We start from the raw sequence: 12,664 nt of genomic DNA on the forward strand, positions 1-12,664 counted from the left end.
ATGCCATGAACCCTGAGTTGCTCCTGTCATTGGGACCTCACACGTGCCCGCCTGGCTGCTGTGGCCCCAGGAAACACAGCAGCCAGGAGTCCTGAAAGTGATAGCCAAAAAAGCTAAATTCAGAAGATACGTGAAACCCTGCTGGGGACTCCAGACCTAGGAAGGAGGAGCCTCAGTGGGGCTGGTGCAGACAGGGAAGATGCCTGGAGAACTGTAACATGATTCTAGCCCTATTCTGACCTCCCCAGGCCGGTCTTCTAGGCTGGAGCCTGGGCAAGAACATGGAGAGGACTTTGCTGAGATGCCCAGGTTTTCCAGCTCCTCCCAGAGATGATTTGGCCTCTGAACCCATTTTCTGGACCTGAGAAGGAGGAGGTTTCCAGATCCAAGAGGCCTCTGGAAGCCCAAAGGGACTCGGACCAACAGTGAGCCCAGAACTCAGTCCAGGTGGGCCGTGTGCCTCCAGGGGGCCAGAACAGCCCCACTGTGTGTGGGGAAAATGAGACTTTTTGGGTGATTCCAGGACCCTGGGCCAGGATGGCAGGAGGGACCACCGCTGCGGACCACACAACTAACAAAATGTCTTAAGATGTCAAATCAGTCAAGGACCGGAACGTGGCTCAGGGGTCAGTGGGAAAGCATCTGTGGCAGATTAGTGATGTCAGCCCAGGGGCTGGGGACAGTGCTCACTCCTCCTCACTTCTCGAGCACTGTGTGACAGTGAGCCACTGGGAAGCAAGGAGCCCCTTGTTCATGAGGACAAGACCCTTGTCCTCCCAACGGAGCCCCTAGCAGGTGCTTTCCGCCTTCCCATGTAAAATGCTTCAAGAAGCTCAGCTGGGAAGCCCCTTTCCTGTCCTTTATGCTGTCCCACCTGCCACCCCGTGAGCTCAGAGAGGTCCTTTTTAGGGTCCGTGTGTGCTGTTCCACAGCAGAGGGCTCAGCCCCTCCCGGCTGGTCCTCACCCTCTAACCACGCCCCGAATCCTCTGCCAGGTGGGCAAGTCCACCCCCGCACTCCAGCCTCATCTGCATTTAACATCCCTTCTTGGGCCGCAACAGAGAATACTCAACAGACTCATATTAAAAATGCCCTTTAAAACTCAAAGGCTTTGAACTAAAGAAATACCTCAAGAAGTTTTCATGGAAAGTTCAGCTCTGCTGGTTCAATTCACTACACTTAGATGCACCTTTTCAAATAATAGGGAAAAAATGTAACAGGGTCAGACCCAATCAATATGCCTGTTCAAACAGAATTGCAGGCACTCTGATGTGCGCACATTTTGTGCTCTGCCTTTGTACCCCGCCACTCACTCTGAAGAAAGGTTTCTTTGCTCCGAGAGCAATGAAAGTGGTCGTCGCCTTTGGAGGGGAGGGGGCCAAGCAATGGCATGTTTACTGGGCCGGGAGGGACTGCTATTTTTCACACACCCCCAGCTTCGTCACTTTGTTCTTTTCATAACAGTGTGAGACCCACACGGGCAAAGTCCCTCACAAGTCCCTCACCAGGATCTGATGCTGAATCAGAAGCAGCGGGCTCCCAGCATTTGTCTGCCATGTCTCAGAAATGTGATTTATAGATTAGACAAATAATTTGCTACTTCTTTCCCACCCTTGGTGCAAACAAAGTCGGGCTTGCCATGGAGTCCTGTGCCACAGACTGGGGGAACACCCGAAGCCTGAAATAGGCTCTTATCCGGCTGAGTCAGGGTCCGCACCCCCTCCACCCTCCACACCTTCCATCCCCAAGCTGACCTCAGGCAGAGAGCCGCTTCCCCGGCCTTTGACTGCAACCTACAATGTCCAGGAAAATTCTGGAGAACCCAGCTGAACCGAAGACAGCCAAGGAGGGCAAGGGTCAATTTCCACCCCACAACCAGATACAAAGGCAGGCAGAAAAGCTGATGACAGGCAGCAAACGAAAGGCCTGCTGTCAGCATCCCCATCAGCATGGCCACATCGCCTCATGGGCACTCACACACGTGTGCACATCTCAACTCCGGTCACTTAGGTACTGTGGTCCCCTCTAAAGTGAAGCTGGCCACGTGGACTTTCCCTGAGTTGTCCCACCTGCAGGGTCCCTGGTCAACCAGTACTTTCCCAAGTGGCCCCATCTTACCTCAGGTAACAGGCGCTCTCTCGAGGGGGCTGTGCCACGCTTCCTGCTTACGCACGCTGCAGCTGGAGCACGCCTCCTCCAACCGCATGCGCTCTTCACGGAGTCAGAGCCGGGGCCTCTCATGCTGTCTGCACACTGACCTTTGGGCCATGCTTCTTATAGAAGAGGCTATGCCTCCTTCCTTCTGGAGCTGGAGAGAACAGTTCGAGTGGCCATATTCCCTCTGACAGAGGACTGTGTGTGTGACCAACAGAAAGAAAACCACTGACATGTTTTCACTGAGAAAATGCCCATCAACAGCCGCCTTATGTGGGGGGTACTGTGCCCTGTGCGTGTTCTTTTTCCCCTTTGTACTCAGTCCTGGAGGAATTCCCCTCTCCCCAAACCCCATTCCTCGGTTACGGAGATCTCTCCAAGCAATGCTTAAAACAGGAGAGCATTTTTTTTTAACTTTAAAATTCAAAAAGAAATCAGTAGCTAAAAAAGCAGCAGTGTCCTCTGTTCAAATCGCCTTGGAATCTGTTTTCCCCAGTTTAAATAGTTGGAAAGTCACTCTAAACCTCGGGTGCTCTTCTTGGCAAGAGAGAAAAACTGCCATAACAACGGACTTGGAAACATACACGTCCCTGAACTCAACTGGCCTCTCGCCTTCTGTTTTAAGCATACATCATCCGTCAAAATGAATTAAATACAAATCCAGTTTGCAATGGTCCGTCACTAACCCACCTCATTGGAGTGAGCCAGCGGCGTGTGGGCTGGAAGGAGGCCTGTGGAGTCCCTGCTGCTATCTTGGATTGCAGTCTGCCTGCCAGACCAGCCCCACACAGAGTCCACAGCCAGGGGGCTCCTGCACCGGGGTGGGGGGCGGGGGGACCACCTTCAGCAGCTGCTGAGGCCCTGGGAGCACAGGCCTTCTGCCCCCAGGCCCTCGAAGTCACTCAAGGGGCAAGGAACTGTCATCAGAAGCTTTTCACAGGTGAACATGAGCAGGATCAGAGCTAACAATGGGGATTTTCCAAGGAAACGGGGATAAAACCAACACAGGCCACTCGTGAGAATATAGCCAGCAAGAAGCAGGAAGTGTATCAGGTTAATATTTTAATCTGTACATCACATTTTTTTTTGCAAACCATTACACTTTTATTTAAATTAACGTTTTCTTGCAAAATATTCATTTCATTTTTCCAACAAAATCTTATAAAGGCAAAAATAAAATCTTATTTTGGCAAATGTCGTGAAGTTGATACTGGCAGCATATGGAGTTAGTTAAAAATAGACAGCAACTTCTAAATATATTCAAGATTTTTTTTTTCTGACCATAGTCAAAGACTAATTTTCATCTAAAGTGTGGCTCCACCCAATGGAGTTTTTTTGTTGTTGTTGTTTTCCTTGAAACATCGTTTTCCGTATGCAGAATGTCATGAGCTCATTGAATACAGGGCCACAGATGCTGGGCCCAGCTTGGCCGCCCCCTCCTTTTGAGCTGGAAGTCGAGTCAAGGTCCTGCCGTCCTGGCCCCGCTGGCTGCTGGCCATCAGGGGCGGCAGGGCATACTGCCAGTCGTCTTGCCACCAGACCGAGTCCTGGGACCGCTCCAGGGGCGGGCGGCAAAGGCCCCTGGGTCCCCACCACAGCCCAGTGGGGAGTCAAGCAGGTTTAGGTAGATGCCACCCAGTGTGGAGTTTATTGCTTAGGATACAACAAAAGGTGTTTCCTCTCATCTTTCCTGTATTTCGATGTGTATTTTTTAAATTAAAGCAACTGCATTTTTCTTTCTGAGAAGAGCCCTTCACTGAGAGAACCTCACGGTTGAGTTGGGAGCCAAAGCCCTCGAACACTGTTGCCCGGAAACCAAAACCAGGGGCCAAGGCACAGACTCGGGCTCCGCGGGTTGTCCTGGCGGAGTTCCACACTGCAGAGCCGGTCCTCAGGCCGGCCGGGGAGATCTCTGCAGCCACGGGACCCCTCTTCCCCGAGACGGCACGCCGACGACCCTAACGCTGGAGTCCACTGGAAGCACATTCTCAAATTCAACCTTCACCTGAGTTCCTCGGATTGTGGACTGGCCTCCACTTGCCCTGCCTTTCTCCCCACACTCACACTCCCCGCCCGCCAGTACCTGAATCGCTACGTGCAGCCCCAAATCCTGCATCCTCAGCTTTCCAGCCACTCAGCCCTTGAGGTGAACATTATAAAATATATTCTGATTCTAAAATACAGTGTCAGTATTTTACAGTGTGTATCAAAAGTGCGTTTGTCACATGTAAAAGGAGTCTGAACTAACAAGGCGGGGAGGGGGCCCGGGCCTGCGGTGGACACCCGCACGGTGGGCGGTTCCCTCCCCCAGCCGGCACCCCCTTCAGCCGGAAGGGGTCTCATTGGGGGAAGAGAAGTCTGTCTTCTCTTGGAGGAAGCTGGTTCCACTGGACCCCTGGCTCCAGACTCCTCCTCCGCACGCTGGGTCACGGGTCAGTCACTGCCTGGGCTGGCAAAAAGCACAGGACACAGTGAGAAACTGGCAGGCCCCTGCCCTCGTCTGGGGAGCAGGCAGGGGGCACGTCTGCACACACGTGTGACATGAACAGCAGACTGAGAGACAGAGCAGCGGAGCAGAGGGCCGGGCAATGCGGCGGCGGCTGGGGGACCCTCGGCTTCCCGGACTCCGGGTGCTTGGCTCCACCCCCCCCCACCCCCGCCCCCACTACTGCTTCTCAGAAGTGCCCCGAACACACGAACACACGCCGGGCCTGCTCTGACAGAATTAAAGGCCTGATCGGAGAACTCTGGGTTTCAGTTTCGCCCTGCCCGTCCTTCTCTGAGCAACTTGGGGTGACTCTCTCAGCCGCCCCCCGCCCCCCAGCAAGCCTTCTGGTAATCTAAAAACAGAGTGATCACACCCACTCCCTAAGGAGGCTTCAGTGAGGGTAAGAGGAAATGTGGATATGCTGACGAGAGCACTGAAGGCCTACGCCCCAGCCACAGGGGCACCAACGCTGGAAGGAAGAGAGCCTCTCCTTGACTCTCCCCGGCCTGGACTGTGTCACTGCACTCGGATCGCCAGGAAAAACACACACCCTACGGTGGCCCCAGCAGGTCTTTACAACGGACCCAGCTGGAGCATTTCCCTGGGGTTCTCCATTCCTCCTGAGAGCGCAGCCCCAGAGGCCGACCTCTTCCTTCCGCCCTCAGTCTGGCAGGGTCCTGCTGACTCCGCTCGGAAGCTGGGGGAGTGGCCGGGCTGGTGCACAGCTGACAAAAACCATGCTCCCCCGCCCCGCCCCCCGCCACTACCCCCATGCACACACTCCGTTCTCCAAACACCTGGAGCCCCCGGGGGTGGCCCACATAAGTCCATGGGTGCAGAAGGGGAGCAAAGGCTCTGGACTGGCACTGAAGGGGTTCAAACCCTGGCTCTGACACTTAACAGCTGCAACTCTTTGGGCAAGTCCCTCAAGCTCTCTGAGCTCCGATTCCTCATCAGTAAAATGGGGGTGAGTATCGACATAGGTTGTTGTGTGGATTGAAGATGCTCAGCACAGTGGCTGGAGCATCACAGGAACTCAGCCAGGTTAACTGTAAGTCCACATCAAGGGAGGAGAAGGGAAACCCTATGGAATGGGGGTGAGATGGAGTGTCAGGGCACTGACTGCTGAGGCTTCCAGCCTGACCCCTCCCTGTCCAGGTGAGGCAACTGGGCTCAGAGGCCACTCACCAAAGACTGGACCAGACCCCCAGCCTTCCGACTCCAGGCCTAGGGCTGCTTCTCTAGCCCACACTGCCTCTCATCACTAAGGGCTCCCATGGCGAGGACTCAGAAGGGGTGGTACCGGAACCTTCTGAACAGAGGGCCCATTTCACGTAGTCCTGGGCAGCGTCCCCCAGATGCTGCCCTTCTCTCCACCCTGAGGTACTCAGATGACTGAAAGGGCGGTCCTCGGCTCTGCTCAGACACAAGTTCTGTGTGACCTGGCGTGAGCCCCCATCCCCTCACTGGGCCCCACTTTCCTCATCTGTAAACTAAACTTTTTCCAGTCTTCCAGTTTTGCAATTTCTTTGGCCGAAGCCCAGAGTGGCCAAGATTTAACTCTTCTTTCCAAGTGTTCCCAGTACCCCCACCCCTGACTGGCTGGCTGGTCTGCACTGGTCCCTTGGGGCACTCTCCGGCCTGCAGGAAGGCAGGGGTGCAGAAGCGGGTGGGAGTGGGATCTTGGATCTTACAGTCTCTGTTGTATTGGAGTCACTAAGAATGGAGTTTCCAAGAAGCATCAGTCCCTGCCTCCCCCTACCAGGGAGAGGGAGGTCCAGGGAGGTCTCCCCAGCAGCCGCTTTGCAGAAGGAAGGAAGCATTAGCAGGAGGCACAGCAATCACATCAGCAGCAGGGAGGGCCGGGCAGGGGCATGCTCAGCGCTAGGCGAGGGGCACGCCAGATGGAGGCTCTTACTTGAAAGGTGTTAGACAAAGGTGTAGTGGAGTCCGTTGCTTAAGGGGGGGTAGGGTGGCACCGTCCTGGAGGACAGGGGGGCTTTAGGCGGGAGGAGGGCCAGCTGCTGCGCTAGACGGGCACACAGGAACCAAGCGGTGCGTTAGGCTCCTCGTCTGCCCCCACAGCACCAGACGCCCCCCTTGGCGGGGCTGCGGTGGCTCGGCCCCACTGCCCACTATTCATGGCCTGGGCTTGGCCGAGGGGGGGGGGTGGGCACGTCCACGGGGCCTGGCTGGGACTGACTGACCTGCAGATCCCAGCTATGCCTCTGAGATGGGGAGAGGGAGCAAGAGGGACAAAAGGCTGCGGCAAAGGTGGCCACTCAGCGGGAGGTGAGGGAGGCCCCGGGTGACCGGGTGTTAGTTAGATTTGGGGCCAGCTAGTGGTGAGGAAGCGGTGGCGGGGTGGGGGCGGCGGTAGATCCACATAGCAAGCACAGGCTGGAGAGGAGGGCACTTCCAGTGGGGGAGTTCCCCCACTGGGACCCTCAACACGGGGAGGAGTTCGAAATTGCTGGAGTGGGTCACAGGGAACCCCCAGGATCATAGGAGGAGGGTCTGGGTCAGCCATCTACCGGCTCCCCTCCCTCCCACAGACTACCACACCGACCACCTCTCAGCTCACTCAGTGTGTCCCCAGATGGGGTCAGGATGGCAGGGGTATCAGGAACTCTGTGCGGGGTCAGGGCACAGGGACAGAGAACAGGCTCCCACTGAGACCTTGGTCCCCCCAGTGGCTTCTCAAGGCACCATTAAAGCTCTGCTCCCCAGAGCAGATGCCCCAGGGCCAGTCTCCTCAGGGCCCTGCAGGCCCCACCCTTGATCACTTCTAGACCCTTTTGCCAGGGCTGGAGGACTGGTGGGGTCTGTGCCACCACTCCAGGCTCTATAACCACCCCCTCTCTAGAAGGCCCAGAGCACCCCTGCCAAGGCCACACCCAGCCACACAGTGGCCTCTGGGTGGGGAGACACAGCAGCACTAGGTGAGCCGTGAGCGCACACACAGGCGGGGGAGTGGTGGCGGCAGGAGGAGGAAGGAGTCTTTTTCCTGGCTGAGAGAGAAAGCCTTTTTACACATGCGCACGCCCTTGTAGGCACAGGTGCACACCCACCCTCCATGGTGTGATCTGTTCCCCACTAGTCAGCAAAGTCCTACTTTCCAAGTCCTGCTTTCTGAGGTCACTCTAAAGTGAATGGTGGCTTTGATTTGGGGAACAAAGCAGGGGTCCAGAGCAGGGGTCCCAGGGAGGACTAGAAGGCCCCATTCTGCCCTGCCCCAGCAAGAAATCTAAGCACCCACAGCTTTCCTGCTCCCTTCTTTATGAGGCTAGGAACCTTAGCCTTGGCCCCTTGGCTCTGGGTCCTGAAAAACCCATTCTTAACCCACAGTCTCTGGGAAAGCTGAAAGAGCAGCATCACTCCCATATTTAAGAATGAGCTGGAAAGCCCTAGCTGGTGTGGCTCAGTGGATCAAATTCCAGCCTACAAACCACAAGGCCGCAGGTTCGGTTCCCAGTCAGGGCACATGCCTATGTTGTGGCCAGGTCCCCAGTTGGGGGTGTGTGGGAGGCAACCAATTGATGTAACTCTCCCCTATTAATGTTTATGTCTCTCTCTTTCCCCCTCTCTAAAAGTAAATAAATAAAATATATTTTTTAAAAAAAGAATGAGCTAAGGTACCCCTCTCCTGGGCCTCTGTCCTCTGACACTCCTGAGCTCCAGGTCCCCCTCTACCCAGCATGCCCTGCGTCATCTTTCAAGCTCTGAGGTGCTCATGGCACAACAGGACACACCGCCAGCCCTCAACCACCACGCCTAACTCAATGGGACATGCGGCCAGCCCTCGACCACAACACCTGACACCCGGTATTCCGAGGACTCCCTGATGGACTTGGCTGGACCCTGAGCCTCAAGGGGCAGCAAGCAGGACCTGGCTCCCACGGCCTCACCTGCCACCTGCTTGCTGCGCTGGGAGGCCTCAGAGGCCAGGGCGTAGGAGATGTTGATGATGCGCTCCTGCTCCTGCAGCTGCGTGTCCAGGTCGGCCACACTGTTGCGGTCCTGGCCGGAGGTCGGCTGCAGGTTGCACATGCTGCGGGATGGCAAAGGCAGGCGGTGGGCCCTCACCGCCCCACCCCCCACCCCAGGAGACGGGGGTCTCCCCGCCTAGGGGAATCTCATCCTTTTAGGGGCACTGATAAAAACGGTGCACTTTCTCTCTAGACAAAAGTGTGCGTGTTTCTCCCCAAATAACCCGCCAAAACCAGAGCTCTGTTCTTCCTTGGGGGAATCACAGAACTCAGGACCAGAGCTCCAGTGCTGGGCTCCGCTAAATCCAGACGTGGAATGGCTCTGAGAGGGAGGCCCTCAAGCACCAGGTTTACGTTCTGAGGCTATGGAAGCTGAGGGGACAGGGCAGCTACTTCTCAGGGCCCTGTCCCAGCCTCTAGGGAAGTGGGAAAGGCCTCTGGCACCTCAGGACAAGGCAGGGCCCCCAGCTCTGGTCTACAGGTCTGTGTGAGGGAAAACGAGCCCTAACACTGGGAGCCCCAACTGTGCCCATGTCACCCCCATGCCTGGCTCCACTCCCCACACTTGCCAGGGTTCTGGGACACAGGACAGGCCTTCTATGTTTCAGACTCCCTGGGTGACCTAGGCAAGCCTCCCCAGTGACCTGCTAGTGACATGCTGAGTGCCAGCCTGACCTTTCCAATGAGGAGGAAGCTGGTGAAACACGCACCCTAGCCAGCCTGGCACAGGGCCCGCCCGACCGAGATACCCGTGGGATCAGGCCTGGCGGGCCATCAGGACGGGGCAGCAGTGGGGCTGACCTGGACCGGGTAAGGATGTTGCGGATCTTCTCGGCTTTGCGGTACCGCGCCTGCAGCTCCTCCAGGCTGGGCGGCTCTTCGGGATCCAGCTCCACGTAACGCTCAGGGATAGAGACCTTCTCTGGTTTAGACAGCTGGAGAGAGGACCAGGAGGCCGGGTTGGGGTGGGCAGGTCAGATATTTGGTGTGGGTCCGGCTCCCACACCCCGTCCCCTGCCACGAGAAGCACATGCTGCCCACAGAGGTGAGGAGACTTGCTCCGATCACGATGGCAGTCCACAGCAGAGTCCGGGTCAGCACCCGGGCTTGACTCCAAAACCGTGCTCTTTCCACTACACCAACAAGCAACCTCCTACAGGGAGGGGTGGGAAGGGGGAGGCACACCACTGGACTAGAAGCCCTCAGGATAGAAATGATCAGCCTTAGTGCACCCTCAATGTAACCAGACCTCTGCTGGCCTCTCCAGCCATGCGGACCCACTATGTGGCATCTCCTCCTGCACTTTCCTCTGCCTGGGATGCTCTTCTTCAGCCCCATTGACTCTGCTCATCTTTCCAACCTCACCTCAAGAAGCCCTCCCTGAACCCTGCCCATTACTCCCTCCTGTTGTCTATCTCTCTCCTCACTGTCTGTGCCAGGACCAGGCACGTAGTAGGTCCCCAGCAAATATAACTTGGATGGGTGCTGGATGGATGGGTAGGTGCAAGGAGGGATGGCTGAGCGGACAGTGCTTTATGAAAGCTCCTCTGACCCAGACAGGGGCAGCCACGCTTCTGTCTGTCTCTCTAGAGGAAAGCGGCCTGACTCCTGCCCACCGGTCTTTCACACGAACCCAGTAGCAACCTCAGCTTGGGAAATCTCGCCTGGGCAAGGCAACTTCGGCACACCCTGGGGATTTTTTTTTCCTCCTTGAACTAAAACAGCACATTAGAATAGGGTTGGCTGAAGCATCCAAAAACAAGCTAAATCCAATCCCAGGGCAAATCTGGACTTGAATTTAAGCCCATGCAGCCCTTTCATTCTGGGGAAAGATGGCAAGAAATAAGCTCTACTCTCTTGTTTCCAATGAGGGCAGATCCAGAGGAAGGAAGTAGATTACATTGTAGCAAGAGGGATTTAGGTTAGAGATAAGCAAGGACTTTTCCCCTGGCTGGCAGGCCAATTAGGACACTATAAAACACACTTTCACTGCCAGTGCAGAAGCTTCTTTTGTGAATCTGAGAAAGCACAGACCTTTGACTGTTTCGGGGGTGCCAGAGCAAAAGGTCTGAGGGTGGGGGACTCATTAACCCCTGAAGCCCCAGCCGACCCCAGAACTCATCCTGCAGAAGTGTTCATTTGCCCCCACACTGCTAAATCCATCCTGCACATGGTGTGAGCATTCCTCTCATGCAATTTCAGGGCTGGCCTGTCCTCATGTACATGTTTTTGGGATATCTGCGGGCTGCTGTGTTTCATTTAAGAGAGTTGTCATTATTCAGCAAATATTTGCAGAGCACGTACTATGTGCTGGCCCAGTGTTTGGGAGACAAAAGTGAATCAAACAACTATTAAACTCTGCCCTAAAGAGCTTACAAATGACACAATAGAGGCCACAGGAGACCAGCCTATGTCTTGAACACTCTGCGTCTGTCACCCTCTGATTCCCTTTCTCTTCTCCTGGGTAGACATATGCCTGATGACGAGAGAGCAATCCAGGGGTTACCTGCTTTCCCAGGCTTCCCGGTCATGATGCATTTGAGCCACTAGAGGGAGCCAGAAGAATGCAGACTAGAACTATGCAGGTCTCCTAGCCTCTGCAGTGGCTGGAAATTTCACCTGTGCTTTTTCAAACCTGCTGTTTCCCCCAAGTCTGTTTGCCCAAGTTGGCCTGAGCAGCCAGTTGCAAAGCCAGTCCCAGGTTTTGCAAGCAACACTTCCTAACCATGACTACTACATCGCACGCCTGTTACACACCAGGCCCTGGGCTCATGGCCTTCAGATCATTGTTGATCCTCTGGGCAGCAGAGTCACTTAATCCTCATCACAGCTCACTCTACCATTGAGAAAACTGAGGCACAGAGACGTTAAATGCCCCAAATTATAGAGAGCTAGATTTGAACCTGCCGTCAAAACCCTGGACTCCTTTTATTGACTCAACCTACTATCCATCCTATTTCCTGGGCCAAACTGAAGCTGAGCCCTGTCCCCACTGAGGACAACACCCCCAGTGCCGCCAGGAGGGTGGGTCAGGCTGGGAGACTGAAGGCCATGCCTCCTGGGGGAGCACGAGGGAAGCCCCTGCCCTCACCTCTCTGCTGATGTCCAAGTCATAGTCTTGTGGTTCCAGGTCCAGCTCAGTGACGGGCATGGCCTGTACTTTCAACCAGCCATCCTCCTCGTCCTTTCTCTCCCCTTGCACGGCGCGGTCCAGCAACTGCAGGTCAAAGTCCTGCTCGCGCTTCCACTGGCAACAGAACAAGAGGGTTAAATGTCATCACTTCCTGACTTCTGCGGGAGCCATGCCGGTCCCCTTCCGAATGGTCTTGCAGGCCCTGGGGTCCTTGGGAAAATGGGCCTGTGACCCATCAGGGAAGAACTCCGTGACCACGGGGCTCAGCCTTGTCATCTCTACAATAGGGTAGGGCAGCTTTATGACACGGACAGTCCCTGCTGTATGCTGTAACTCTCCGAGAGTTGGAGAACAGAGAATGAGGCCGCTGCCCCCTTTTCTAAGGCCTGACTCCAGACTGCTCCTTTCTTTCTGATCAAGGTCCCCCGAGGGTTCCAACATGCATCCCCAGGGCACAGGCTGAACAATCATTACTTTAGACTCACAATGGTCCCCAGGGATACGGGAGGCTCCCAGGTCCAAAAGGGTGACCCCAAAACAACCTGGGAGAACCCTGGAGAAGGGATTTGCCCCTTCTGCTGCCCCATGGTCATGGAAGGCTTTCTATTCAGGAGCCATATATCCCAGCTCAGAAATAATGGAAGAAACGAGCCCTTTGAGGCCCCAGTAAGCAAGTGGAATAGCCGAGAGCCTCTGGAATGGGTGCTCCCAACAGGATCCATTCAGGGGTGGGCCTACTGCACCCAGTGGGGCTGGGGAGGTCCAAGCAGGAGCAGCTTGGGGCCAGTGAGGCAGATGAACTGCTGTGTATCACGGCATTGATTTGGGGCAAAAGTTTAAGTTAGAAAACAAACAAAACCATGTAAAACTGAAATGCTAATACTCATGCAACATTTTCAA

At 55.4% G+C, this 12,664-nt stretch overlaps 1 protein-coding gene across 10 annotated transcripts in view; it reads right to left on the minus strand.

Moving 5' to 3' along the window:
• Positions 1 to 3,203: 3,203 nt before the first annotated feature.
• PLEKHA7 (pleckstrin homology domain containing A7) overlaps positions 3,204 to 12,664 on the minus strand; it is a 202,431-nt gene continuing 192,970 nt past the window's right edge. For 5 of the 10 annotated variants that reach the window (XM_036029093.1, XM_036029098.1, XM_036029091.1 and 2 more), the window contains 5 exons: positions 11,723 to 11,878; positions 9,433 to 9,566; positions 8,551 to 8,693; positions 6,561 to 6,671; positions 3,204 to 4,603 (listed from right to left, as the gene is read on the minus strand). In XM_036029093.1, coding sequence (XP_035884986.1) covers positions 6,571 to 6,671; positions 8,551 to 8,693; positions 9,433 to 9,566; positions 11,723 to 11,878 — 534 coding nt within the window. In that variant the 3' untranslated portion in view covers positions 3,204 to 4,603; positions 6,561 to 6,570. Of the gene's footprint in view, positions 4,604 to 6,560; positions 6,672 to 8,550; positions 8,694 to 9,432; positions 9,567 to 11,722; positions 11,879 to 12,664 lie in introns of those variants that run through there. The other 5 variants (XR_004903933.1, XM_028515235.2, XM_028515236.2 and 2 more) reach the window with 5 other exon arrangements.

The sequence above is a fragment of the Phyllostomus discolor genome, chromosome 6, assembly GCF_004126475.2.
Source record: "Phyllostomus discolor isolate MPI-MPIP mPhyDis1 chromosome 6, mPhyDis1.pri.v3, whole genome shotgun sequence".
NCBI lineage: Eukaryota > Metazoa > Chordata > Mammalia > Chiroptera > Phyllostomidae > Phyllostomus > Phyllostomus discolor.